This window comes from Astatotilapia calliptera, chromosome 16 (genome assembly GCF_900246225.1).
Source record: "Astatotilapia calliptera chromosome 16, fAstCal1.2, whole genome shotgun sequence".
In the NCBI taxonomy this organism is placed as follows: domain Eukaryota; kingdom Metazoa; phylum Chordata; class Actinopteri; order Cichliformes; family Cichlidae; genus Astatotilapia; species Astatotilapia calliptera.
The window spans coordinates 17,554,998-17,581,100 of NC_039317.1; the positions used below are offsets into that span (position 1 = coordinate 17,554,998).

The window sequence follows — 26,103 nt, forward strand, 5'->3', positions numbered from 1 at the left end:
AAAGTCCACTGTGTCTGTGCCTAAATGCCTGTTGTTCAAATTGAAACGTCTGACATAAAGTGCTATTGCTGTCAGTGCTGTCACACACTTGTCATTGCTGATTATAGTCTTTGCACTTTCCGTCTAGGAAGGGCTTATTGCTCTGTGGGACTCTGATGATGAGTCAAAGAACGAGGCCTTGGATGACAAGATTCACGACATCCCAGCGGTGTCTTCAAAACCTCGAATTGACAAGCTGTGGCATCGCACCACTGAGGGCCGAATGGTTGTGGGAGTGATACTAACTACTGACAGATCAGCGTAAACATGATTTCTTTGTTACATTTTTAAAAATTATTTGATGGACAAAGGTCCAAGGTTCTGAAACGCATTATCTAAACATTTAGTAGTGACGCCTCTGAAATCTTAATCTGCTTGATACCTTGTCACTCATAATCTGTTCGTGTGGTTGAGTGGATCCATGAGTGTAGGGTGAAGACAGAGGCAACAACAAACAACATGGCATTCTGTGCTTTAATCAAGTGACAAGAACCACAGTCCAGCTGTCAGACGGTATCATTGCTGTCTGATTAGATTTATCTGAACTTAAACAGTTGCTGTTTGCTGTGAAATAATGTGGAATAAATCACATTACTTTGCGCTCGATTAAATCAGTAAGAAACTCTAAACATAATCAGCACTAACTGGATAGAGATCCTTTTTTTGCCTCTTTGATTGCCCCTCACTACAAGGCAGATACAGGGTGACTAGGTAGTCACCATGGCAACAAGTTTTTAATATCTTTCCAACCTCCTTATGTGGGAACAAAAAGCTATCAGATTCCTCCATCCACCTGTTACCGATTTTTCATTTGAGAACATGTGAAGGAAAGCTACTTTCATGACGGTCTCAGGTGCCATTTAAGTCCCACACATTGCTGTTTTGATTGGTGTACTTGCACAGCTGATGTAATTTCACTGCCTGGAAATAATCAATTCACAAGCAGTCGCACATTCAATTCACAGACACACGCACACATCGTCTTTACTGTTATATCAATTTCCACTCTGAATAGCCACTATCTGTGTGATATCTGATTGTTAGTGATGTGCTATTTTTGTTCCAGACCAGTGACCAATGTGAGCTTATCCATCCTGACAGACACGGGCCAGTGCTCAAGGCCCGCAGTCATCCAGACCCAGAGCCAAGTGTTCTGGCTCCCTGCGGCCTGCTCCTCGCCATCATCATCCTCCTCCTCTTCCTTCTCTGCCTCCACATTCCCAGAGCCCCCAGCCAAAAAAAGCAAGCAGCACAACGCCATCAGCACCAATGATCTCAACGCATGCAGAGTGGCTGTGACTGCGGTGACCAAGCTGACACCTCTGTTGAACTCTGGCCGTGTCAAGTGCCATGTCATGCTCCATTACATCCAGACACCAGATGCTTTTTCCTTCATGAGCAACCAAAGACCAGTTGTGTTGCACTGTGGCCAAGTTGCTTTAGACATTCAGAACAATTTGCACACCGAGCTGCTTAAAACTCCCCAACTCATAGCAGGTAAAAGCACAAAGGTGTGCGACTTGTGATTTTACTCCTGACATGTAGATGTTAACAATTGTTTTGTTATTTTCTCCAGATGAGGTTAGAGAGGACTTCCTGAGTCTTTTAACTGTGCTGGATCACTGGGTCTTCCATATAGACTCTCCTGAATACAGCTTAGGTGACATAAATGGCTGGATTCAAAAAAGAGTGGGTTGTAAGAAGATAGAAGTGAGCCCTCAGTATCTACTATTAAATTCTTCAGGACCATCTGCTCTCATGCTGCTGAACTGGCATCAGATAACCCCTTTCCAGGGAGAGCTGCATGTCCATTCCAGGTAAATAAGTTTCTGATGGCTGATACCAGTAAGGCTGTATTTCTGACTTCTGAGATGTATAGTTACAATTGAATTATCAATTTGGAGATTGAAAGGAGTATTTCTTGTAAATCTTAGAATTTAAGGGTACCGCATGGACCAAATAAACAAACAAGAAGAAAGAACATCTGTTACCCACAAGGATCTGTCCTATGCTATTACATTTAGTCTTTCTATTCTGCTATTCCTTATATTTTCTTTTCTAGTTATCCAAAGCTAGATATTACAACCTGTAATATCACTGCTCAGTGCACTGAGCCACTTCTACTAGGGATTGTCGTGATGTATTAAATTTTATTTAAAGAAAAAGAAAGCATAGTTCTACGAGTAGAAGCCTCCACTGCTCAATTTATATTAACAGATTCAAAGCTGAAATAGCTTTGAAGTTGACTAAGATGTATGTCAGCATGATATACCACTGAATATCAAAGAGATTAAGATTCTCTGGAGAGCAGAGCACTTAAAATTACAAATCCCCAAAATAAACTCTGAACTAGCAGCTGGTTGTGAATCAGCTGACAAATGACAAAAAAAGATTTCAACAAACTTAACTTCTTTAAATGTATTGTGACATGAATTATGTAATAACTTGTGAAATGTCACCTTTTTTTTTTTTTTTGTTCACATGCAGCCAGTTACAGATGTTCCAGTTCTTGGACTCTCTGCTGGCGTACCTCCCCGAGTCCTGTTCCATCCAGCCTCTCAAAGGTGCTGGAGGTAAGGGTGCATCTAAAATGTTTGCCTTAGCGCTGGAAAAAGAGCTGGTGTCTCTCAGAGAGTATGCCTCATTACTACTCTGCGAAGAAGATGAAGAGAAGCTAAAGGAGAAGTGCTTTGGATATAAAGAAACCCCTGATGCAGGTTCTGTAGAGGGGCTCCAGAAGTGTAGAGCGATGTGCCAGAGGGACTTGGAGAGGAGCAATATGAAGTTGAGCCCCCTGGTGGATGTGGGGCAGTATCGTAGGCTGATCCAAAGCATGTCGAAAATCCAACTTAATGGGGATTTGGCAGCACTCTTAGACATTCAGTTTTCTCCACTAATGTGCTGCAGTGGTTTTCATGGTTAAAAATCCCACCTCTAAATAGCTCTTTATTTCTTTATTGTGTCTGGTGTAATGACTAAAAAGATACATTTTACCACAAATGAGAACCTAGCCGCTCTGCACAGCCTCTTTGTATTTATGCCTTTCTAGTGTCTATTGATAAAAGCCTCAGCCCATTTCAATTGGACCATGTGGGATTCTTAAAATGACACCTTTATGATGCAGCCCTCTGTTTAATTAATTTTTCTATTTATGTCCTTTTAGACTAATGTGTTCAAAAATGCCCTTTTATGTCTGTTGCTGCCTGCAGCCACATGCTAGACAGAGATCACTTTCATCCAGGAGTCAGAAACAGTTTGTGTTATGAATAAAGACACCACATGATGGTTTTGCGACGCTTTATGCTTCTCCTCACTGTTTCTCCTCACATAGTTGACTGAAAGCTTTTAGTGGTACTTTCCCCTCATGGTTCGGTTATTTTTGATGCGTAAGGATGTAAAGAAAAAGAAGTCCTTGGAAGATGTTTCTGCTGCGATGCTGCACAGCCTGTCAGTGCTGTAGTTACGATGCCATTCATTCAAGTAAACATCAAATCGTACTCAAAACGGCTCGATACTTAAGGCTTGTGACAGCTTGAATAGTAGCGTTGGCTAAAAGGGAGGGCAAGAGGTTATTTCCTCCCAGTGGAATTTAATTTAGTTTGTTCTGGGAGCTACTCCATCTGTATGTAGTACTTTTTTTTTTTTTTACACCTTTATTTTCTCTGCTTCATCGCGTTAAATGCTACCGCAGGATTCATTGTCACAGAATGGGAACATAATTACTTAAAGTGGGCCTATTGTGAACATTTTTGTAACCAGACGAGATTGGCAGGATTCACAGTTCGCAATAATGCTTGTTTAAGATAAGATAAGATAAGATAAGATAAGATAGAACTTTATTAATCCCTCGGGTGGGTTCCTCTGGGAAATTCGACTTCCAAAAAAAAGCACAGCAACGACCGAAGTTACAGTTACAGAATTGTTATATATATATATACACACACACACACACACACACACACACACACACACACACACACACACACACACACACATATATATAATACAGAGACAAATATAAATAAAATATACAAAGGGGATAAATAGAATAAATAGGAATAAAAAATAAAAATACAAGTGAATTGCACATTTCAAGTATTGAGTCTATTGCACTGTTGACTATTTACAAAAAGTATTGCACAAGGTATTGTACAGTGAGGTGAAGAGGCACTACAGCTTAGTTGTTCCCCCCTCCTTTGTCCTCCTGTTTCCTGTTTCCCCTCCCTCTCCCCTCCAGAGAGGAGTTAAACTGTCTTATACTGGACATTTCTTTATAAGGCAACTCTCCCCTTCAAGCCATTATGTGAGCTTGTGCCTTAAATTATAATATTAAGAGCTTCCCTCTATCTTTAACATCATACAGAGAGAGAGAGAAAAGAGTCTGAGCGTTTAGCTTTTTAAAAAGGTTTAACCACTGTAAGCACAGTATACAGAAAATAAGGACAAGCATAATGTATCACATTTAAAAGATTCAGATTATGAGGGATTCTTTATGTCCTACCATTTGATGGTAAGACTGCTGTGAGCTAATGAATTGTTAATTGAAAATCCTTTATTTTGTTATTTTATGGTACAAAATAATCCTCGAACTTCAGCTGCTATGCAGGCTGATCATACACACCGGCACGTAGTCTCTCACATACAGAAGGAAGCCCATCCCCTTTTGTCTGTGATATAAACACCTCTGTCACTTCTAGCCCCGAAGAAAAACTTTGAATCCTCTACAGTAAATAACACCAGTAAATGGCTGGAGGGAAACGGATCCACATGTGGAAAGGAAAATTCAATTGTTTTGGTATTCCCTTAGAGCCCTGAGTGCTGCCACACAAATAAAAAACATGGTTTGTCGTCCTATAATTTCCTGTTAAATTCTATTTACTGTGAGTGGTACAGGACCTCTGCAGGGTTTCTGGCCTCCTCCTCCTCCTCACCTTAATCAGAAAATTTTCTGCTGTTATCAAACTTATCAGGCAAGGGGAAAACAAAATGTATGCGACCCATCTTGAGGCAATTTGCAGACAAATTGATAATGATCAGATTCCTACATTATCTGTCACCTGTGCCGACGCCTCCCACCTACAGCGATTTTAGCGTGGAAGCCAGTTTCTACCAAAATAAATTAAGAAAATTAACCTTTTTCTTTCTTTTTTTTTTTTTTTTTTTGAACGTTACTTGGAATTGAAATGCCATAATTTTGCTATCTAATTAGAATAATTTTCATGCTTGATTCCATATCTAATCTTTGTAATCCTATTTAAATGTTTTACACTCTGTGCTCAAAGTCAGCACATTTTTTAAAATCTGAATTTTGAAAGTATTTTTGTGGATAATAATAAGCAATAACATAAAGATACCGTTGCACTGGAAAGCATTATTAAGCTCAGGTGAGTTTATATCTGCCACAACTATATATAACAAATAAGGATATGCCATTTGTTTACATCTGAATTACAGCTGACGTGATCCCCATGATGAATGATGCTTTTAACCATGCTTATACTGGCCCTCTGAGACGAAGGCACTGATTTTATGTTTCCAGTCGACTTATTGATCCGGGGTCACAGGGCTTTTTCTCTGGTAGATTCTGGAACTCACTTGATCAGCCAAACGGTATGGAAGGACATTGATTATCTACAACATAATGCATCGTGCACACACACACACACACACACACACACACACACACACACACACACAGACAGGCTATATCATTCTGTATCCAGTGAGCTCCCATGTGAAATGACACTCAATTTCAAAGAGGGAGAATTCTCATGAGTTAGCAACATTTGCATTTATTGTTTCCATATTTAAAATATTTAACCTACAAACAGTCTTTTTTTGGAACATCTCACCACAGATAATTAGAGATTTCTAAAACCAGTTGCAGTTAACAGTATTTGTTGAGGTTGCACCTTTTGCATACAAATTGCTGACATAGCAGGCCCATTGTTGTTAAGCCCTTAGGCCTAATATTACAGTCTTTATAGGGTTTTCATGCTTTAGAATGGTCCACCAGGGGTGACTATCATGGCCAGTTTACAGTAATAAAACTGATTAAATAAACATAGTCACAATGCTGTAGATTTTCCTTTTCGTCTCTTTCTTATATCTCTTTCTGCATAAAAACATTAAATGATGCTAAAGAGAGGAATAATACTGAATTTATATCATGTGAACATCATCTGGCCACTTTTTGTTAGCTTTTTGTTCAATACTATGTTTCCCTAAGATAAGCAATTGAAAGGAATATAGTTGATGTCATGTTATTATTTTTTTTATAGAAACAGTTTGCAGTGTCAGTTCATACACACTGGAGAGAAAAGACTACAGATCAATAGCAGTTTGTCACATCTCCCATTGATCCAATTTCGCATTTAAAATAGTGGACACCGCATATGCAACAAAGTCTTCACAAAACCATCCCTGTTTGTAGTTTAAGTGTAATCTGAGCATCATGTAAGCATAATCCTCTGAAGAAACCCTGAAACTCATTCCGCCTTACCAGAATATAGTAGAAATTGTGTTTGTGATTTAATGCAGTATTTATATCCAGGCTTAAGAGGCACCATTGGTGAAACCAGGCACAAGTGTTCTTAAGTTCATTAATTTCCTGCTTTCCTCTAAGTGGCCATATCAACACCGGTGCAGTTACTATGGCAACCTTCATGTAATGCCTCTCAGACCTCACAAACCAGCCTCAGTAAACCTTGCGGATGATGGAAAGTTGTTTCCTCTTATAAATTATAAGCTTCAAATAATTTTTCTTTCATAAATCGTTCTACTGAACTTGATCGCACGAGGGCTGTTTCATCCTTGCATATTCAAACAGCAGTAACACTGGGCAGTGGTGTAGAGCTCTGGCAGTGTAATGGCTGGTGTTTCCAAGTGCGGATTAGTATCGCTGATTAGTTTATAATCCCTGTGTTTTAAGCACTAAAAAGCAGTTGGATGATTCATGTGACCTTCTCAATAAACCCACCACAGCCCATGTATTCTGCACTAAATAAAAAACAGGGTTGAATGGATGCTAGCGCTGTCAACAGAATGGCAATTACTAACATTATTGGACACCTAATATATTAGTATGCTCTTGTGAAAAAGAGTGTGCACACATTTTTACTTGTAAAGTTTTGCATAACAGAGCATATTTTTTAAATAACCACAGTAACCACAACATCAGATGAATAACAACATGTCATATCATACTGTCTTTTTTTATTTAATAAAACTTAAGACAAAATCCAGAAACTGTGTGAAAAATTACAGTACATGCTTACTGTTCCATTGAATTTAAGAGGGTAAGTAGCAGACTGATCATCAGTAAGTGTGAGCACATCTATAAAAGCAGATTTTTTGGCAGTTTGCTGGTCTGGAACATTTAGATGTGTGTTAACATGGAAGAAAGATACCAATGCCAATGAGGAGGAACACGAGCAATGAACCTAGAGAAAGAGTTGATGCTGCCCATCAATCGGAGGAGGTTTATGAAACATTTTCTAGGCAATTTATGTCTGTTATTCTGTCTGTTATTCTATTGCGCGAAAGTGGAAAGTTGCCAATCATCGCAGGAGTGGACATCCCAGCTAACTGCAAGGTCAGATCATACAATGAGAGAGAGATTGCAACAAACACAAGAGCTGCATCTCAGACAATAATGCACAGTGCCAAGTTTGGCGATAACCAAACACAGCATATCAGCAGAAACACCTCATACCAGCTGTAAAGCACAGTGGTGGAAAAGTGCTAATTTCGGCTGGTTTACAGCCACAGCACCTGGATCAGTGTGTCCACTATGAACTCCTCTATGTAGCAAAGTATTCTAGAGTCAAAATGAGGCCATCTGTTTGACAGGTACAGCTTGGCTGAAGCTGCGTCATACAATAGGAGAATAATCCTGAGCATGGCGGCAAACCAACAAAAGAATGCCTAAATGAAAAAGAATCAATGTGCCACAATGGCCCAGTCTAAGCCCAGACCTCAACATGATTGAAATGCTGTGGCAGCACATTAAGAGCGTAGTGCATAATTTAGTGGCCACAAACCTCAATGAACTGAAGCAATTTTGTAAAAAAGAGTAAACCAAAATTTCCCCAAATTAATACTTCGAGTTGCTGCTGAAAAGGGTTCTATAACCTCCTGAACCCCAGTGCTTCTCCATTTTCTCTCAGTTTTTTTAAAATAAATAATCGCAGTGCTTATCTGAGGTGGTGTTTTAATAATCTTAAACCTGGGAAATACAAGATAGTTGGGTTTTTTTTCATTTTTTTTTGTCCTGATACACAAAACCTTCACGACTGTATATCCATCTGTACATATAGGACTAGGGTAGTGGTTGCATTTGTTTGAGCACAAATGCTGTAACAACAGGTGTAAACCATCTAACGGACATATTTGTTTGTAAACAATAAATACATTTAGGTATATAATTGCCGTTTTATGCCTCTGGAGCCGTGCCAGTATTTTCCCTTCAGCTAGTAGGCACGCACCAGCTGATGGAATCTCTGTATTACAGTGTGAAGTCCATTATCATGCATTAATGGAAACCTACTGTCAGATCATATCTATGTCACCTCAGGCCACCCAGTGATCCATGCCATGTGTCATCACCCTGACTTATCAGCTTGGCAAAGAGAAGTGGCAGTGTTTTCATTTTCTTAGATCTGCAACCGAGCACAAAAAAGTATTTTTGCGTGTTTGTGCCGTTTTTTTTTTTTAAGGCATCCATCTTTTATTGTTGTAGAAGAAAGCAATGCAAACTATACTCTCATCAACAAATGGATGAAAATGTCAATTCAGAGGACTGGTCACTTATTTATAAATGACAGGAGACGCAGAAATAAAGTAAATATGGTGCACGGTCAATTTTATTGATGTACAGACCAATAAATAACCTTTTTTCATGAATAGCATTCAAGAAAAGAGTTTGTCACCACAGTATATAAGGAGTGCAAGGGTCATTAGCTGCTTTGTACCATTACTGTTATGCAGATCTGTCCTTCACTTTTCAGTCCATCTACAAACAAATATCATCAGCCAGCAACAAACAAGTGAAGGGAAACAGTCCACAGCGGAAGTATACAGAAAGATATTATTTTATAACAAACATAACTTTTTCCCATTACAATAAATATTTTATTTGTCTAAATCTACAAAAACATAGCTCAAATTCTAAAACTATACCTTACATACCTGGGGGTATTAACCCTGGAATTTAAAATAATTCACGTGAATACGGGCGTGTGATAACATTTAGGAACATAGTGCATGTTCACAGTTTGTGGGCTTACCTATACACTTGCTCAAAATAAGCCATTATACCTTTTTCATGTGAGATATATGATATTTTGCTAAATAAACTGCACAAGAATGAAAAGCAAAGTTAAAGACATCAACAAAAAGGTGACATCATTTCCGAATATTTATAATTCACTTAGAGAAAAAGGAAACATTGTTAAGTACCTTTGGATGTCTGGCCACTGGTAGAAAAGCTCAAAGGCTGCGTTCAGCTGTGATAGACCGCCCAAAAGGGGAAAACAGAGAAGCGTAGCACTTTATCCGACCAAATTGTTGACATCTAAGGCCTCAGGATTTAGTAAAAATGCAGAACCCAATTCCTGATTCCAGATTTTCATCTGATTTATTCATACCTATGCCTGAGACATTTACTGCTGCTTAGTTTGGTGCTCTGCTCGTATAGTTCGAAACAGTGGTTCTCAAAGTAAAGCCAGGGGATCCACAAGGGCGAAATTATGAGCTAAAGACAGATAGATTGTTTTCTATCATTTAAAAGGGATTGGAATCATTTGCAGCACTAAATTGGGTGCACCCCATGTTATATTTGGGCCAATAGAAACTCTGGAATGATTATGACAGATGATATCAATCTTATGTGAAACCACTTACAGTGCTGTGAGAAAGTCCCCTTTCTGATTTCTTACTCCTTATTTATTTCTTTATTTGCATATTTGTCACACTTGAATATTTCAGATCATCAAATAAAATGTTAGTGTTAGAAAAAAATAACCTGAGAAAACACAAAATTTTATTTTTAAATGATTATTTCATTTGTTAAGGGAAAAAAAGCTCACCAAACGTACTTATCCCTGTGTGAAAAAGTAATTGTCCCCCATGTTAAATCATGAATTAACTGTGATTAACCACATATTTTTGGAAAACAACACAGAGAGCCTCATTCTGACACTGTTGTGTCTCCTTTTCCAATTTAATGGCAAATCCAAGAGGGGATTCAAAGGATAAAACATGGACTAATATAAGAGATGTAATGACTGAAGTTCAGTTTAGTTGGCTACACTCAGGCCTAATTACTGTGAGACCTGCAGAATCAATAAATCCCATTAACTAGTCAACTTCGCCTGACCAGGTGAAGTTGACTACTTGACACTCATGCCACAATATAAAGAAACGGATGAGAAACCAATTCATGGTTCCATTAATTACAATGAGTCATCCAGATCCTAAAACAGCAAAGGAGCCTCAGACCATGACACTACCACCACCATGCTTGACCGTGGGATAATGTTGTTTTTATGAAATGCTGTGTTAGTTTTATGTCAATATGTAACACAACAAAAAACCAAGTTATTTACTCATTGAAGGGTTTTTTGTTGTGTTACATATTGACATAAAATTAACACAGCATTTCATAAAAACAACATTATCCCCACGGTCAAGCATGGTGGTGGTAGTGTCATGGTCTGAGGCTCCTTTGCTGTTTTAGGATCTGGATGACTCATTGTAATTAATGGAACCATGAATTCTGTACCAGAATATCCTAAAGGAGAATGCCCAGCCATCATTTTCAGCAGGTTATGCAGCAGAACAATGATTTGAAACACACCAGCATGTCTAAAATCTGAATGGCTCAAATAATTATCTCAAACTCTTGACTGTAGTTCTTACTGCCAAGGCTGGAACAACCAGTCATCAGGTTTTGGCTATCATCGCAAAGTTTTGAGTAGCTATTTTTCCTTAATAAATGAAATCAGCATTTGAAAAATACATTGTGTATTTATTCATATTGTCTTTGTCTAATAATATTGATCTGAAACATGTAAGTGTGACAACTGTGTAAAAAAAGGACGGGGTGCTGTTTAGCTTGGCTTGTTAGCCATCTAAGTAGCAGACAAGCATTAAGAAACTGAGTTATTCAACATCATCCAGCGATTCTACCACATCAGCTAATGTGGTGTTACGATTGTTAAGGGCTTCTTGAAACATATTTTTTAGAGGTCCCTGGCCCCAAAAGTTATGTAATGCTATGTGAGAGCTATGTTTTGTATAAATAGGGTGGAAGTTCTATGACAGAAGTCCATTATAAAACAGTCCTATGCTACCTCGGTAAGAAAATTTGCAAAACGTCTTGAGGGCTTGACAGAGCTACCTTAGAGTTACCTTAGAGTTACGGATTCATGGAATGTTCCTCTGTTTCTTGGTTGTAGACCTCAAGGCTGAATCAATTCAAAATCATTTTGGTCCATCTTCTCCAGCATGTTAGTGAGTCTTGAGCTAAGACCTTTTCTCTATAATCTTCAGAAAATATTTTGCAGCAGTACAAGAACAAATAAAGCATCTGTGTCTGAACAACTGTTCACATTATCAAATCATGAACATTACTGTACGATTCATAAATATTGTACGTTATCCCTGAAAGAACACCACCATTACCACAATGGTGCCTCTCAATGCACAGTTTACCCTCTCATCTCCCTGTGCTTTCTAAGCATTTCTCAATCTGAGAAATGTAAAATATATGTTCTCAGCCGACGGCAAAGTCTTTACTTTTTATGGATGTCCTCATGCCGGATGATCTTGTAGGTAACCCAGTAGAAGACATTGAAGATGAGGAAAGCCAGAGGAAAAGCGGCCCGTGAGATCGTGTCGATCCTCTTGGCTCTGTCCACAAACTTTTTCCTCATGGTGTCTATGTCCTTTGAGGCTGATTGTTGAGGGTTGGGAGCTGGAACAGCATTTTTAACAGCTGAGCCATCCTTTGTTGGCAGACATTGGCTCATGTTGTAGCCAGCAAAATTAAAGCGGCCTTCACGCAGATCGTCATCCTGAAAAGTGACATGCACATGTGGATGAGTTTGCTAGAGCTTTTTAAAAGCCTGCAGCTCAGATGTTAGGCTTTACTTTGTAATGACTGAAGGTTTTTCAACAAACCCACATGAACATGAACATTAATCATGAGATATTGCACTTTCAAATTAATTTAAAATAAACTCCCAAGATAACCTGATGCACAGTGGCGAAAAAACATTTACAGAGATTGCTTCGGGAGATGAATCTTAATCCATCCATCCATTTATTTCCTTCTGCTTATTCAATACAGGGTCACATGGGGGTGAATCTTAATTCAGACAAACAGCAATAAAGGTGCATGTGTTCAGCGCCCCTGACAAGTTTCTATGGCTATGATAGCAAATAGAGTTAGAGCTAATAGGAAGTCAGCAGTTTTGCAGGTACTGGGATAACAAAACAAGACCATTATTATTATGTTGTATTCTTTTATTCTGGAGGAACTATAGCAGTTCCTCCTGGGTTGCACATGAGACTTCCTTTTTCTCCATTTAAAAGATTGTCATTCAAATCAACAGCTGAAAGATGGTAATTGCCACATACTTGTAGTTAGAATATGTGCTTTTTGTGATGTAAAACTAAACTGACTCACACTGACAATTCATCCAGCTCTTTGGACAAAATTTGGTAGAAATTCATCCATCACATCTGAAATCACAAAGGCCAGTATCACGGTGGCCACAGTCAACAGTATGATGACCTACATAGACTCTGAAATATCATTTCTCCTTTCCTTTTGAAGTTTTTTCCCTTTTTGTCATACAGTCCAAATAAAACCAGTGTTTTATTGACTGACTTTATATGACCTCATGCTTCCTGCCTGCCGATCACCATGAGTGTTAAATCCCTGGAGTTTGGCTGATTTTATTCTGGGACTATTTTTCCGACTGAGCCTACTGCCTGCCCCCTTTCTCATGGACAGTCTGCCTGTGTATGACCCCTGCTCTGCCCATTAAAACAAGATTTATAGACTTTTATCCAGAGCTCTGTCCGATTCCTGCATTGGAGTCTGCCCTTGGTTCGAGCACATTATAGTTAGGCTGCATCTTTCTGGACTCATGAGCTTTATACCAAATTCTAAAGTAATTCACTTGGTAAATTTTGAAATATGAGTGAAAATTTTGACTTTTGGCATCTTAAACAAAAAAAGGGCGTGAGACTTTACATACCTGATCTACTGTGATTCATGCTCTGAGCCATACAAATGTTTTACAAAATTTAAAGCAATCCATCCAATAGTTAATGAGAAATTTTGTTTCAGACCAAAGAGGTATTATTGATGCTCATCCTCAGAGACACACTACTTCTTCTTCATCTTCTTGTTCTTGTTCTGGTTTCTTCCTTTAGGGGTTGCCACAGCAGATCATCCGCCTTCATCTCACCATATCACTGGCACCTCTCACACCACTACATCCATCAGTCTTCCCTGTAGTCATCATTTTTTCCTCCTGCCTGACAGCCCCATATTCAACACCTTTTGCCCAATATATCCACTATCCCTCCTCTGCCCACGTCCAAACCATCTTAGCTATGATAATCAGCATGTTTGATTTGGCAAAGGTTTTACATCAGATGCCTTTCCTAACACAACCCTTCCTATTTATCCCATCTTGGGAACGGCACTAGGAGTTCAATGGCTTGTGGGCCCCACCTGTCACTGGGTTCCCAGAGACAAGCTGCTAATGTGGCTAAAAAGTTTGAAGAGCAACCATGTGAAGACTTCGAAAGCCTACCTTGTGATTCCTTCTTTGTCTTCGCCTCAGGCGAAGGAACTCTTTCTGTTGCCTGGAGACAAAATTAACCCCAGCATATTCGAGCAATGCAGCAAATACAAAGAGCAGACACACAGCCATCCAGATATCAATGGCTTTCACATAGGAGACCTGGGAGAGAAAACAGATGTTTTTTGTTAGATTCTTCAAGCTGACAGCATTGGCTAACAGTTAAAATAAAGTGTGAATGTAGCCTTTAGCTGGGAACGCTATTTAATTTTTGTATTTCTCTTTTATTAATATTAAACTTGAGTTCTATGTGTTGTTGTCTATCAGTTGTTCCACAGCCACTTTCTGTGTTTTTCATTTTATTTTGCTCCTTCAGTTAATTGTGACCTCTAAATAGCTGTAATTACAGATAATGTTTGCTAACAAGTGTGTCAGAGCTGCCAGCAGTGTCAGTGATTGCGTGGCTTTAACAGTAGCAAATAATTAATGTCTCAACCGCTAAAAGAAAGAGAACTGTGGCATTACTTTGTACCTGTAGTTCCCTGACTTTGATCTGGTTCTTTTGAGAAAGTGAAGATGAGGCTGAAACCTTTTTCTGCTCATCAGTGTGACCCCATCCTTTCATGACAGCTGATTAGCATGTGGAGAAACATCTCTGGTTCTAGAGGGCACTTAAGGCATATTGAATTGTTGTCCGTGCACTGAGGCTGTCAAAGGCTTGCCTTTAAATATTCATCAGCATACGTGTCTTTCATATGAGAATCTCTGACGAGGCTGAGGCCTTTTAGTGCTCATGTGCAGACTGATGTGTGACTGATCATCATCTGACTCGTGTTGTTTCTGCAGTACCTTTAACACTTGATACAATTTTTTTTGTTACGCCTTGAAATGACCACAGTTTATGACAAAAATGTTACATATTGTGAACTGTATCAGGCCCAGCTGTGCTTCTACAAAAACACAAAAATAGAGTATCTTATTCTCTGATGTATTACAGTGGCTTTCACAACAGCTCTGAGCTGTAGTTTAAACAGTCCACTGTGGAGAACGCTTTGATTTGCTTTGTTTGTTCTCTCAATTGGTTCAGTGTTTATTTTTGAGTTATAAATCCATCCTCTGTGTGAAATGTTGATGCCTGAGTCTCACACTAAAGGAGCAGCACCCATTTTCAGCTCATTGCACTGACTGCCTAAAGAAGAAATAGTAAAATCTGTTTGATCCACTGGTTGCTTTTGTTTCAAGGTACAGCTGGGATTCTAGGTGCCTACAGCTACATTAAAACTGCAGGGACCTACTATCTTTTTAATAAACTATGAATGCTTTCTAGCAGTGTCAGACAGAATTTATTCAAATGCCAGTTACAGTTATGGTTATAAAATCTATTTTTTCCTTGATTGCATTAATTCAAATGATAAATATTTATGACAACCACTCAAACAATATAATTACATAATGGATGTAAACGTACAAAAAATGTAAAAACTCAGAAGTGGATTTATGTACCAGCGATCAGTCTTAAATAACAACATTTGATATTTAATATTTAAACTGCTATTTGACTTCATACTGACTGCATTGTCCATCCTCTGCTCTCCTAGCTGAGCGGCTGAAACCTGTCCAGGCTGTCATAGAGTCAGAGGGAGGGCCTCGAGTCTATCACAGGGCTCACCCAGAGAGACATACATCCAATTAACTTAACAAGCATGTCTTTGGACTGTGAGAAAAAGTCGGAGCACCTGGAGACAATCTTGCCAGCAGACATATATTTAACTTGCATATCCATAACAAACTTTCACTTTTAAAAGAAATATTAATCTCTTAGGTTACTTCCTGTGTGCTCTCCGTTCTTGCTTTAGAAAATTTACCCTGTGATATGACATGAAACACTTTGGCTAATCACAAGTCTTTTCAGACCAGATCAGGTGAGTTGTACAAATTACTATAAACAGCAAAGACATCTGTGGGAACATGGTTCAACGTGAGACGCTTATGAGAAATATCTAACAAAACCTAGGACTCAAGCTTCATATGTTTTTGCCACATACAAGGCTTGTGCTTATCTGCTGGAGGAAAACAAACAAAGGTTTTACCTTTGGAAGAGAAGCCCTGGACCCAGAGCTTTGGGTGGTCATGGTAAGCACAGTGGTGATTCCCAGCGCCACTCTGGCTGGAGCAGCATCCATATTAATCCAAAAAGACACCCATGAGAGGATGACAATGAGGAGAGAAGGAATGTACATCTGGATCAGGTAGTAGCCCATTTGGCGCTCCAGGTGGAATTTAACTTCAATACAGGTAAACTTCCCTGTTCATCAACAAGAAAACATATTTAAAAATGCAATTCAGCCATCAACCTGGGAGAAATGTCAGCTGTTTGAAACATAGACATAAATGCTGACCGGTGTTGTAGTGTTTGGTACAGTAGCCCAACTCCTTCTCATCCCTCATGATAAACTGAGGCAGGGTGAGTCCCTCCGACACCTGTACTGCACCGTTCTCCAGCCACTCAAACACCAAGTCATTCATGGTGTATCCAACTAGAGCCAGAGAAGAACGGGTGAATTTAGTAAGTAGATTCTCATTTTAGAAAGTGTAGCAAAAATCTGGAATATAAAAAGATCAGCACTTACAACTTTCCAGTTGCATCGTACAAGTTTGGACGTCCATTGGAAAGTTCTTCAGATCCATCGGGCACGATAGAATGAGAGTCAACCTGTAACATGACACAAGGTCACAATGTAAAATGTAACAAACAACAGTGTTATTTGATGTCAAAAGAAGGCTTATTAACACTCAAACTAGCAGCTCGACATGCGTATTGAAAAAAATCTTGAAAAATTAGATTACAGTTGGTACTTTTTTTTAGTTGTATCAGGTATTGGCTGCTCTTTCTCCTGTGTCATAACCTCCAACATATCATGTAGGATACCCTTCAGCAGGTTCCTATTACACTTTCATTACTGCAACTTATTGTTTCTGTGATGCATTGTGGTCCACAGTCTGCTCACTCTGTCATTTCTCTCATGAATGGAGACTGCAGCTAACCACCTTTCATTTTTCTTCTTGGCCCGCGATACCTTAACACCTGAGCACCACTCAGAGTTGAGCCGCTTTCTAAATGGACTCAGAATTGATCTGCTTTATATCGCATCGCTGCAGAGAAAATTGGATGTTGCATGTGGCTTTTGTATTGTAATAAAATGCAACACATTTTACAAGTTTTTTTTTTCCCTTTTTGGCCTGTACTTGTGGTGGTATGGATCCTAAGTTTTCAAACATCTTTTCATATTTAATAGAAGACCAGCATGGAGAAAAATACCCCCTTCCTTCTCAGCTCTAAGTTTGGGCTTTACTTTAGATTTTCACCAGCGCCCCTGAGATTTACTTGTCCTCTTGCAGTCGTATTGCACATGGGAATGTGCTGCGGTTCAGAAAATTATACAGTTTCAAAGAAATGATCACAGTGAGATAAAAATCTGTTTCAAATTGCATGCTGCAGATTGACAGTCTTTGATGTTTAAGAGAAAGTGTAAGAAAGGCAGTAAGTGAACATGTCCTGCGGTAATCTGAGCATTCAGCAGAGATTTCTGCTTCAGCTACACTAATATCAAACTGTGTAAAAGGCAAGTTATTATTGCCGCTTCCTAATCTACCAGTTATTTTCCTCATTTTGTCCCTTTAGAGAACATTGGTGGTGAAAAAATGTCCAGAAACTTTTTTGTCCCAATATCAAAAAAATAATAATTATTAAAACATTTTCAAATAATGATGCTCTAGTGCAGTTCTTCAGCCTTTTAAAATTGTCTTTAAAAACCTGTGAAGTACTACACCTGATGCTGTAGAGGACAGTCCCATCCTTGAAGATCCTCAGCAGCTTGTTGTCTGTGGTGACATCATGGAAGTTGGCTCCTTTCTCGTTGGCGAAGAAGAGGTCAGGCTTCCATATGGAGTCCAGCATAGATGGGTCCAGGTCAAGGGAGGAATCTGGGTATTTACTGTACGCCAGCCGAGGGTCATTCCACTTCTGCCGCAGGAAGATGTTCACTCTGTAATCCTGCGGAGATGACAGGCGGCTTTGCATATTTTGCAGCGCAGCGATTCGGGTTATGAGAATGCATGCTGATGGAAAAATGTCAATCACTGGGATCAGTTTTTAATATTACATAACCTTCTTTTTGACAAGGTAAATACAGGAAATTTTGTATTTATTTTCTATCCATGAAAAGTAATAAAAGGAAAATGAGTGACAAATGTGCAAAATTTATATCATTCAGCAATACCATCAAAATTAATCTTAATTATCATACATTTGTTCTCATGGCAACTTTCATGACTACGTATTGTTGCAAGCTGCATTCACAAGCCACTGACCTCACCATAACCTTTCTTATTCAAAATTATGCAAGAGAAGCTAAATGAGGTGTTTATCAGATGCAGAGCCTGAAGAGGAGGCATCTGACAGCACAGTTAGCAGTAGACTGAGTGTCACACAGCTCAATGTAATTGATATGTCACGATGATGAGAAGCCCTTATGTTGCTTGACATTTTATCAGCATATTGGCGGTTCCAAATATCTGCATGCCCGTCTTAATACTGTGTAATTTCCTGGCAACCGTACATGTTCCACCTCCTGCGCAAATTATCATTTTCCATTTATGATCTAAGTAGTTATTATCACTCATTACGATTTGATCCTGATTAGTTTCAGTGCAACCCTGCAGGTTTTATATTTTTACCCTTCAGGGGCTGGATGCCTTCACACCTCATGCATTGCACATCAGTTTGTTTGAAAGCCCCAGCCCCCCACTGTTAATTATTGGCTCTGCTTAAGTGACTTGTCAGGATTTGTTGTATGAAATAGTAAAACCAGACTCATGGGAGCAGAAACCAATATTTGACTGGATAGCCCGCCAATAAACTTTTTGATGGCAAAGAACTAAATCTTATTTAATGAATAGGAAGACATGGCATGGAAGGATGTTTTAAAAAAGGTCAGCAAGGCTAAGTAAAAACAGGATGATTCAGTCGTATCTCCATAGGAGAGGTCAGGGCTTTAAAACATGTCCAAACACAACGCTCAACTCACCATTGTAGTTTCTGCTATAGAACCAAAGCTGTTGATAAATATGTTGCAGGTAACATTAACTGGTGGACCTGCAGGTTGAGGAATAGATAACATATTGACACATTGTACAGGACAAAAATCAACCAAATACCAGAGGAACTCACCATAGTTGTCTCTGTGACAGAGCCGAAACTGTTGATAAAAATATTGCATGTAACGTTTACAGGGGGACCTGTGAAATGGAATGACAATGACATGACAGGAAAAAGCCTTAAACCATACGTATTATAAAGGATGACTGGGTTTCAGGTGGGGAAGATATTTTGACAGGAAAACGGAAAATATGCATTCACAGAACAAACGGTGTTTTGAACTTTTGTTTTTGAGGGAGCTTTGGGGCAGGAAAAATCTATTAATTAGTAAAGGCATCACTGTGTCAGCTTAATGTTATAATGATGCAGTGATGTCTTGTAGGGTAATGTAGGCAATCTTTCAAGGTTGTCGTGCTGTAAACACATTTTTCTTGTGTCTACACAACACAAGAGGAGACATGCACATGCAGATAGGAGCATGCACACAAACACAAAAGTACCTTTGGCTGAATAATCAATTAGAAATCCCCACAAAATGTAATGTTAAGTACTCTATTAACTAAGAGTTGTTTCAGTATAAACAAAATCGCAAAATAACTGGTTTTGGCTTCAGAAATGTGATTATTTTATGTGACGAATTTTGATTTGGATGATGAAGCTGGGATTGTCACTGACATTCCCTTTCTTTTTACTAAACAATTAATTTCTAATCAACTGGGAAAGTCATCTAGAGTATTTTTTTTTAAAGTGAAAACACTCTCTGGTTGCAGTTCTACAACAATCTTTTCTTCTTTGTATCAAATCTGAGCAGTTTCTCTCCAACACTGTGAGTAAGAAGTGCCCGGCATGCTTTGATGAATAGTGTCATCTTTTTCTGTATAGAAGAGGCTGAGCTGAAATCTCTTTGCGAGGCTTGGCAGGTTATGTGCCATTTAAAGTCAAAGCAAATCTTTTTTCGCTCTCTCTCTCTCTTTTTCTCTCTGATAAGTGGAGCTGTAAGCCCTTCCTAGTGCCCTTCCCCTGTGTTTTCTTCATCAATATTGCATGGAGCTTGGTATTAATATTTGCCTCAGTTTGTCGTTAGCTTGCTACATTTAACAGTGGAAGCAGAAAAATATGGCAGTACCTGCTGCTGACAACAAAACTCACGCAAAGGAAATCTAGGGCAACCTTCAGAAAATGAGTTCAACACTCTTCAAAGTGTGACTAGCAGGTTCAGAAGCAAAATCATCTATTTACGATGAAGTGAGCTCATGCAAATGTTGGGGGGGGGGGGTTCTTGCCAGAAAATGTATGCGTGTGCATTCAGAACTGTGTGTGTGTGTGTGTGTGTGTGTGTGTGTGTGTGTGTGTGTGTGTGTGTGTGTGTGTGTGTGTGTGTGTGTGTGTGATCAGAATAAAGAATAACCGGAAACATAAAATCAGGCTTTTTTTCTTTTTGAAGGCTAGAAGTGATGCATCATCCCTCGGCAAAAAAAAGAAAAAAAAAGCCAGCTGGTATTAAGCAGGCTATCTTCCTCTTATCTTGAGTCCATCTCAGCAATAAACATTTTTTTCCCTTTGCCTCAAATGGGAAGGAAAGATCTGGGCCATGTGTCTCTGAGTCTGATTAGCTCCTGTGGTGTACTGTCTGACTGCTTCAGCTATCCAACAAGTCCCTGTCCACCTGACCCAGCCTGGAGTGGGCCTGAACGCCGCTGGGCTAGCATCTTCTCACTCAGCTCTGTTCCAGTGCTGTGATGCTGTGTCTGTCCTCAGCATCACAGCAGCAACAACAACAGAGGAAGTCAGTAGCCTGCAGCCTTGCCACGGGGGCACCATCCATCATTTGGCCTGTCATGGTGGCATCCTTGTCTACTGCAAGAACCAATTTGTTTCTTTGTGACGGAGATATTTACAAGCATCCCTTTTAAATGATGTTATCCTGATGGGGATTCTGCTTTACACATTTTCAGGAAATGAAAACATGCACGCAATGTTATAGTGAGGAATTAATTTGTGGTTTCATTCAAGCCGGAACAATCATGTTACTGATGACTGAAGTGATTGTGTGTTCTGAGTCATTTTAGTGAATCATATAAGTAAAGATGCCCAACTTGCTGTGTTTCTAGAAATTTGTGGGGCGTGTGGAGATTATGTTAAAACATAAAGATCGTGACAAACAAACCTTTAAAATTCGGTCTTATTCGCGCATCATACCCAGACGTGCGACCCATGAGTGAGTCCAGAAAGTCTGATGGAGACAGGTTGGAGGATGATCTGGAATCGTGCTCCTTGGCGTCCACAACTCTGGAACGCACACATGGTGAGAAAAATCACTGGATCACACAAGTCAGAGCTCAGAATCGGGAGTTAAACCTTATCTTTCCCCTAGCAGCTGCCTCGCAGTGGTGGGCACGCAGAGCGAAACCAGAAAAAATGCGTTAATGCGCACAAACGTATCGGATGGGATTTCGACGTCGTGGGCTTCTCCTCTAAGAAAGGATTATTCTGTTGATAAAGATTCACGCACAGATACCACACCACGCTGTAGCCATGTTTTAACGCAATGTTGAGTTGCCAGAGGGGAAGGGAAAATACCATCACACGCGTAAACGTCTCTGTCACCATTTAAGTACAAACCAAATTTCCCAATACGAATATTATTTGTATTAATAATATTTTAGTTAGAGAATAATCTCGACAAAACAATCGATGATTAAAATCTTAATCAAGAAAGAGTTTTGAAAATAAAAGCACATCATATTCAATTACCAACTTTGTTCAGAAATTTCTTCACTGTCGCTGCTTTCATGTCGTTTACCTAACATCGAAAACTTCTAACATCTAAATTTCCAAACTTTACTTGGAAGAGACAAAGTGTTTCACGGATATTGAATCAAACGTGTTTGATAAATAGACTCGCCTACCTGAAGTTGTTTGTCTCCATCACATATATGAATAAAGCTGCTAAAACCTTAATAAGGGAGCGATTCATTCCTGGTGGTTTCCCCATGTGCTCACTTTTCTATTTCTTCCATATGTTTACATTAGTCAAACACATAATCCAGATAGGGACCCCGCTTTTTTCCGGACTAAGTCGTGGGCGTTTGGGTCTTCTTTTGTCACAGGAATATACAGGAGACATTCCTCAACGCGGTTTCATGAAACTCCCGAAAACAGATTTGTCGAAGCGTAGGTGTGAAGAGACATCAGTCCAGTGGCCAGACGTAGAGAAGCTGAAACTCCAAGACGCATCAGCTGGAAGCTCTGCTTCGGTGGCGCTGGCTGAGATGTAAGAGCAGGCTTTGAGAAGAACAGCCCGTTGGCTTGCGTTGTTACTCATGAAGTGAGATCTTTCTCAGGTGGGGGGAACGTCAAGGAATGAGAGAGGAACGCCTTTTTCTCATTTCAGCACTTGGACAGCTCCCGGTTGAGTTACGCGCAAGCGCAAGGCTTAAAAGTGGCGGACGTGAGTTGGTTTTCAATAAGTCAAATAAACGAGGAAGGTAATCACTTGAAAGACACTCAGACATTGTCTCCATTGTCTTTAAATGACGACGCTTTTAAATGATAGCATTTACCTCACGAGATCGGCTTAATGGGGGAACTCTGGGAGCGCGCAGCTGCGCGTAAGAATCAACTGGTTTTAGAACATTTCTTGTGTTTTCTAGAGATGATGCACGGCGTTTAAGCTGAACGGTGGTGTGGGCTTCTAGTTAAATCGACATCTACTTAGGATCTGATTTATTACAAAGCAGATCTATTCTTCAGGGCTGCCATTATCATATTACATATTGTGGGTGTATAACATAAAACTGACTGTGTGACTCTCACTCCGTTTCTGTCTATATATTTGCAGTGTTGTTGTTTTTTTTTTGTTCCCACCCAAATGTGTTTAGAGCAACCTACGTCCTCACAGATATCAAGAGTGTAAACAAAGGAGGACGCACCAGCGAGATGCTGCTGGGAGAGTATTTGGTACCCCGGTTGCCCTGGAAACAGATTTCCAAGGCACATCATTGGAAATGCTGAAAGGTTGGCCTCCCAGAGCGAGACCGAAGAGAAGCTGACTGACAAACACAGACGGAGACAGCAGGAAATAAAGGCTACTACAGGGTGGCTGTAGCCTGAGGGTGGAGGAACTGAGGTTTAGAAGGCCGCCACACAGATTTGGGTGATAACTGTTCAATATATATGTATATAAGCTGCTGGTGGTGATGCAGAGAGTGGATAGGGACCTGGCAGTTTGAGGATGTGAGTGGGCTGTGAGGCTTTATGGACCACAGGCATGAATGACTCATTCCACATGAACGCACAGGCATGTGGTGAGGAGGAAGCAGCTAAACTTAGTGAGAAAAGAAAATATTTCATTCACTTCAAGCCAAGTGCAGGACTCCTGTTGTAGGATTACTGCCAGCACATCACACGCTTATTGCACTTTAGCCCGACACTTGGCTACTAACCAGTTAACAGATCATCTTAGCCCTTCTCAGGTCAAGCCGTCACTCCCCTCACCCCACCCCACCGCCAACCCCTTTAATGCTGTCATAAAAGTGTCACTTTGTATCTTATGCTCAGGAAGGCATGGCTTGCCATAGTCTGCAGATTTAACATTGATGTATCAACAGAGGTCTTGCGTATGGCTTGTTCTGAAGTATTATAAATACTGAATGATTGCATGAATTATTGAACAACTGGCACATGTACTGTTTTTCATAAATACTTTCAAGTTAAAAACAAAAACAAAAAAACAAAGTTTGTCTTGTCTTGTGTCAACCATTTATGTGGATAACTCCACTTGTGAGCGTGTCTGGTTCAAGGCAATAACACCTATAAAACCCGGTATTTTCTCTAATGAATACATTTCTCTCTGGTAAGAGCCAAAATCGTCTTTGCACTCACGCCCTTTATTTCCCATCTTTGAGACAGGTGCACTTGGCATGTCTGTGTAATGACACCAAACCAGAGCTTCAATTGGCCATTAGTTTCCATAAGGAAAGACTTCAGCCCAGGTGGGTCACATAATTAAAGGAGAACAAGTCAGATCTGCTTGTCACTGAGGCGAGAGAGTGTGTGTGTGAGACAGAGAGAGGTGTGGGCCTTTCTCTGTGAATAAAACAGGACAATCCTTTAGACAAGAAATGCCTGTCGGTCTCATTTATCCAGCAGTTTTCACATAGCTATTAAAAATTACAGGCTCGGGACAGGCGCTATTTTAAAGCTTCCCACCCACAACAACAAAGACTGGTTGCTGCTGCCTGTTATTCTTTGGGGAATTAGAGGTTTTACATCATCAGCTTTATTGTGATGTCCATAAGGATTTGCTGCACAATTTATAACTATGAAATTAAACGAAGGGGCTTCAACTTTATAATCTCTCTCCTATAGAATTGCAGCCAAAACTAATGCTTGTTTACTTGTTTACATTTATTATTGTCCATACAACTATTTATTTAGGAAGAACTAGTTCTGTGTTGTCTGGGTAGGTGGTCATTATTGATCCTCATCAGTAACTGCGGAGTTGTAGACTGACTGGAGAGCTCACCTGGAAACAACAAGCAGACTTTACACCACCCTGATGCTCATGTGCACTGGACTGAAGACAAGTGGGAGCTTCGGAGTATCCATTGCCTCATCGATTCTTTGTATCTTTATCCCACTTAATGACTTTTCTGCTCTATAATTCAACTCATGGAGCTGATCTCGGGGCCTAGCAGGGATACGGAGAGGTAACTTGTGGCTGGAGCTGTTTTAGAGAGACAACATGCCGGAGGAAGAATGCAAAGGATTTAATGAGGGGATTCTTGAAGACAAGCAAGGATTTGAGAATTCTCTAGTGCCAAAACACCCAACACAATTATCATAAGCTCTCTCTCACAGCGAAATGAAGCTATTTTGAGGTTCCTACATTCCACACAAGAGAATGATAAAGTCATTTAGATTATACAGTGCAAACAGTTTGTCTGCAACGCGGTCACATGAAACAATGTTTACTCTTCTCTAGGTATTACAGCTATGGATTCATATGAACCCCAAGCCAATAAAAAGCCTAAATTCTCATAAGGATGCACCTCCTTATAGGGTGTGTTATCCCTCAAGCTGAGTGAAGAGAGCAGTGGTGGTCTTCACTAAGACTCATCTGTCAATCACAGCGTTGCTTCATCAGTAGGAGCACACTGACAGCCAGAGAGCCTTTCTCCATCACTGAGCACTGAAGACCCACTGATCCACAGTCTAGACCCCCATCCATCCTCCACAGTCACTCCATGTCTACACATTTAAAGAGATTAAAAGAAACAATAAAATGCCACAATGTTTCTACAGGATGTACGCATCTTATCGAATGCGCTGCTCAGTTTCTTAAGCAATTACTTTTTAAGCAACAGTGACTCCATCGTGTTTTACTTAGATCTACATGTCGGGACATCTCCCCTGAGTTCCAGTTTCTGTGCAGTCACCCGAGCATCAAACAGCTCATCTACATGTACTTTTTTCTTGGCCAATGTCTGCTCCATGTTGACACAAACTCATAATTTATCTATTTCTGGCTTGTAGGCTTGTCTCGCCGAGAGTTGTCACACTGGTTGTGCTGCTGTCAAAATGATGCAAGAATAAATTGAAGACTGAATGCAATTTCAGTTGCTTAACTGGTTTCAATCAAATTTTCCTTTTCACTGCCTTTAAAAAAAGATATTTATGGAGAAAACCGATGAGTGCTCTACTGAGTATTCTCAGTATTCTCTCAGTGGGAAAACTTCTGTGGCAGAGATAGTGTCATTATGACATGTGCCATTTAGTGGTGTGTGTAAAGGTATACAGTTAAAAGCTCACTGGCAGAATACAAGATTTGATGTGCTCGCACAAATATTAAAATGATTAGCATGCAGCCTGTCAAATGGAAGAATGCATTAAAGATGACTTGCTTGTCACATTCAGAATCAATTTGAGCAGCATACTGTTCCGGAGAGGTTTGTCTGTGATGTTTCCTGCCCCAGTCGGGAATTTTAAATTTAAATACTGCTTAATGTTGAAGAAATACAAAGAGGCAAAAGACTGCTGACAGCCCACAGTAACATTGTTTGCCATTATCAAGCATCAGTGTCT

The 26,103-nt window shown here is 39.8% G+C and overlaps 2 protein-coding genes across 6 annotated transcripts in view; one reads left to right on the plus strand and one right to left on the minus strand.

Annotated features, from left to right (window-relative positions):
• fancb (FA complementation group B) overlaps window positions 1-24,168 on the plus strand; it is a 28,100-nt gene extending 3,932 nt beyond the window's left edge. Inside the window, exons 5-9 of one of the 3 annotated variants that reach the window (XM_026143933.1) lie at window positions 128-300; window positions 1,106-1,536; window positions 1,616-1,856; window positions 2,527-2,612; window positions 22,899-24,168. In XM_026143933.1, coding sequence (XP_025999718.1) covers window positions 128-300; window positions 1,106-1,536; window positions 1,616-1,856; window positions 2,527-2,612; window positions 22,899-22,933 — 966 coding nt within the window. In that variant the 3' untranslated portion in view covers window positions 22,934-24,168. Of the gene's footprint in view, window positions 1-127; window positions 301-1,105; window positions 1,537-1,615; window positions 1,857-2,526; window positions 3,341-13,485; window positions 13,864-22,898 lie in introns of those variants that run through there. The other 2 variants (XM_026143932.1, XM_026143931.1) reach the window with 2 other exon arrangements.
• glra2 (glycine receptor, alpha 2) lies at window positions 11,086-22,597 on the minus strand. 3 transcript variants are annotated; one of them, XM_026143936.1, is made up of 9 exons: window positions 21,927-22,597; window positions 21,185-21,306; window positions 19,090-19,157; window positions 17,690-17,913; window positions 16,490-16,572; window positions 16,259-16,396; window positions 15,950-16,164; window positions 13,872-14,021; window positions 11,086-12,116 (listed from the first exon to the last, which is right to left on the minus strand). In XM_026143936.1, the coding sequence occupies exons 1-9, from the start codon at window positions 22,010-22,012 to the stop codon at window positions 11,835-11,837; spliced, it is 1,368 nt and encodes a 455-aa protein (XP_025999721.1). In that variant the 5' UTR covers window positions 22,013-22,597; the 3' UTR covers window positions 11,086-11,834. The 3 variants fall into 3 exon arrangements, with proteins under 3 accessions (XP_025999721.1, XP_025999720.1, XP_025999722.1); XM_026143935.1 differs by lacking the exon at window positions 19,090-19,157 and adding an exon at window positions 18,947-19,014 and having other exon boundaries at window positions 21,927-22,593; XM_026143937.1 differs by lacking the exons at window positions 21,185-21,306; window positions 21,927-22,597 and adding an exon at window positions 18,947-19,014 and having other exon boundaries at window positions 19,090-20,370.
• Window positions 24,169-26,103: the final 1,935 nt, after the last annotated feature.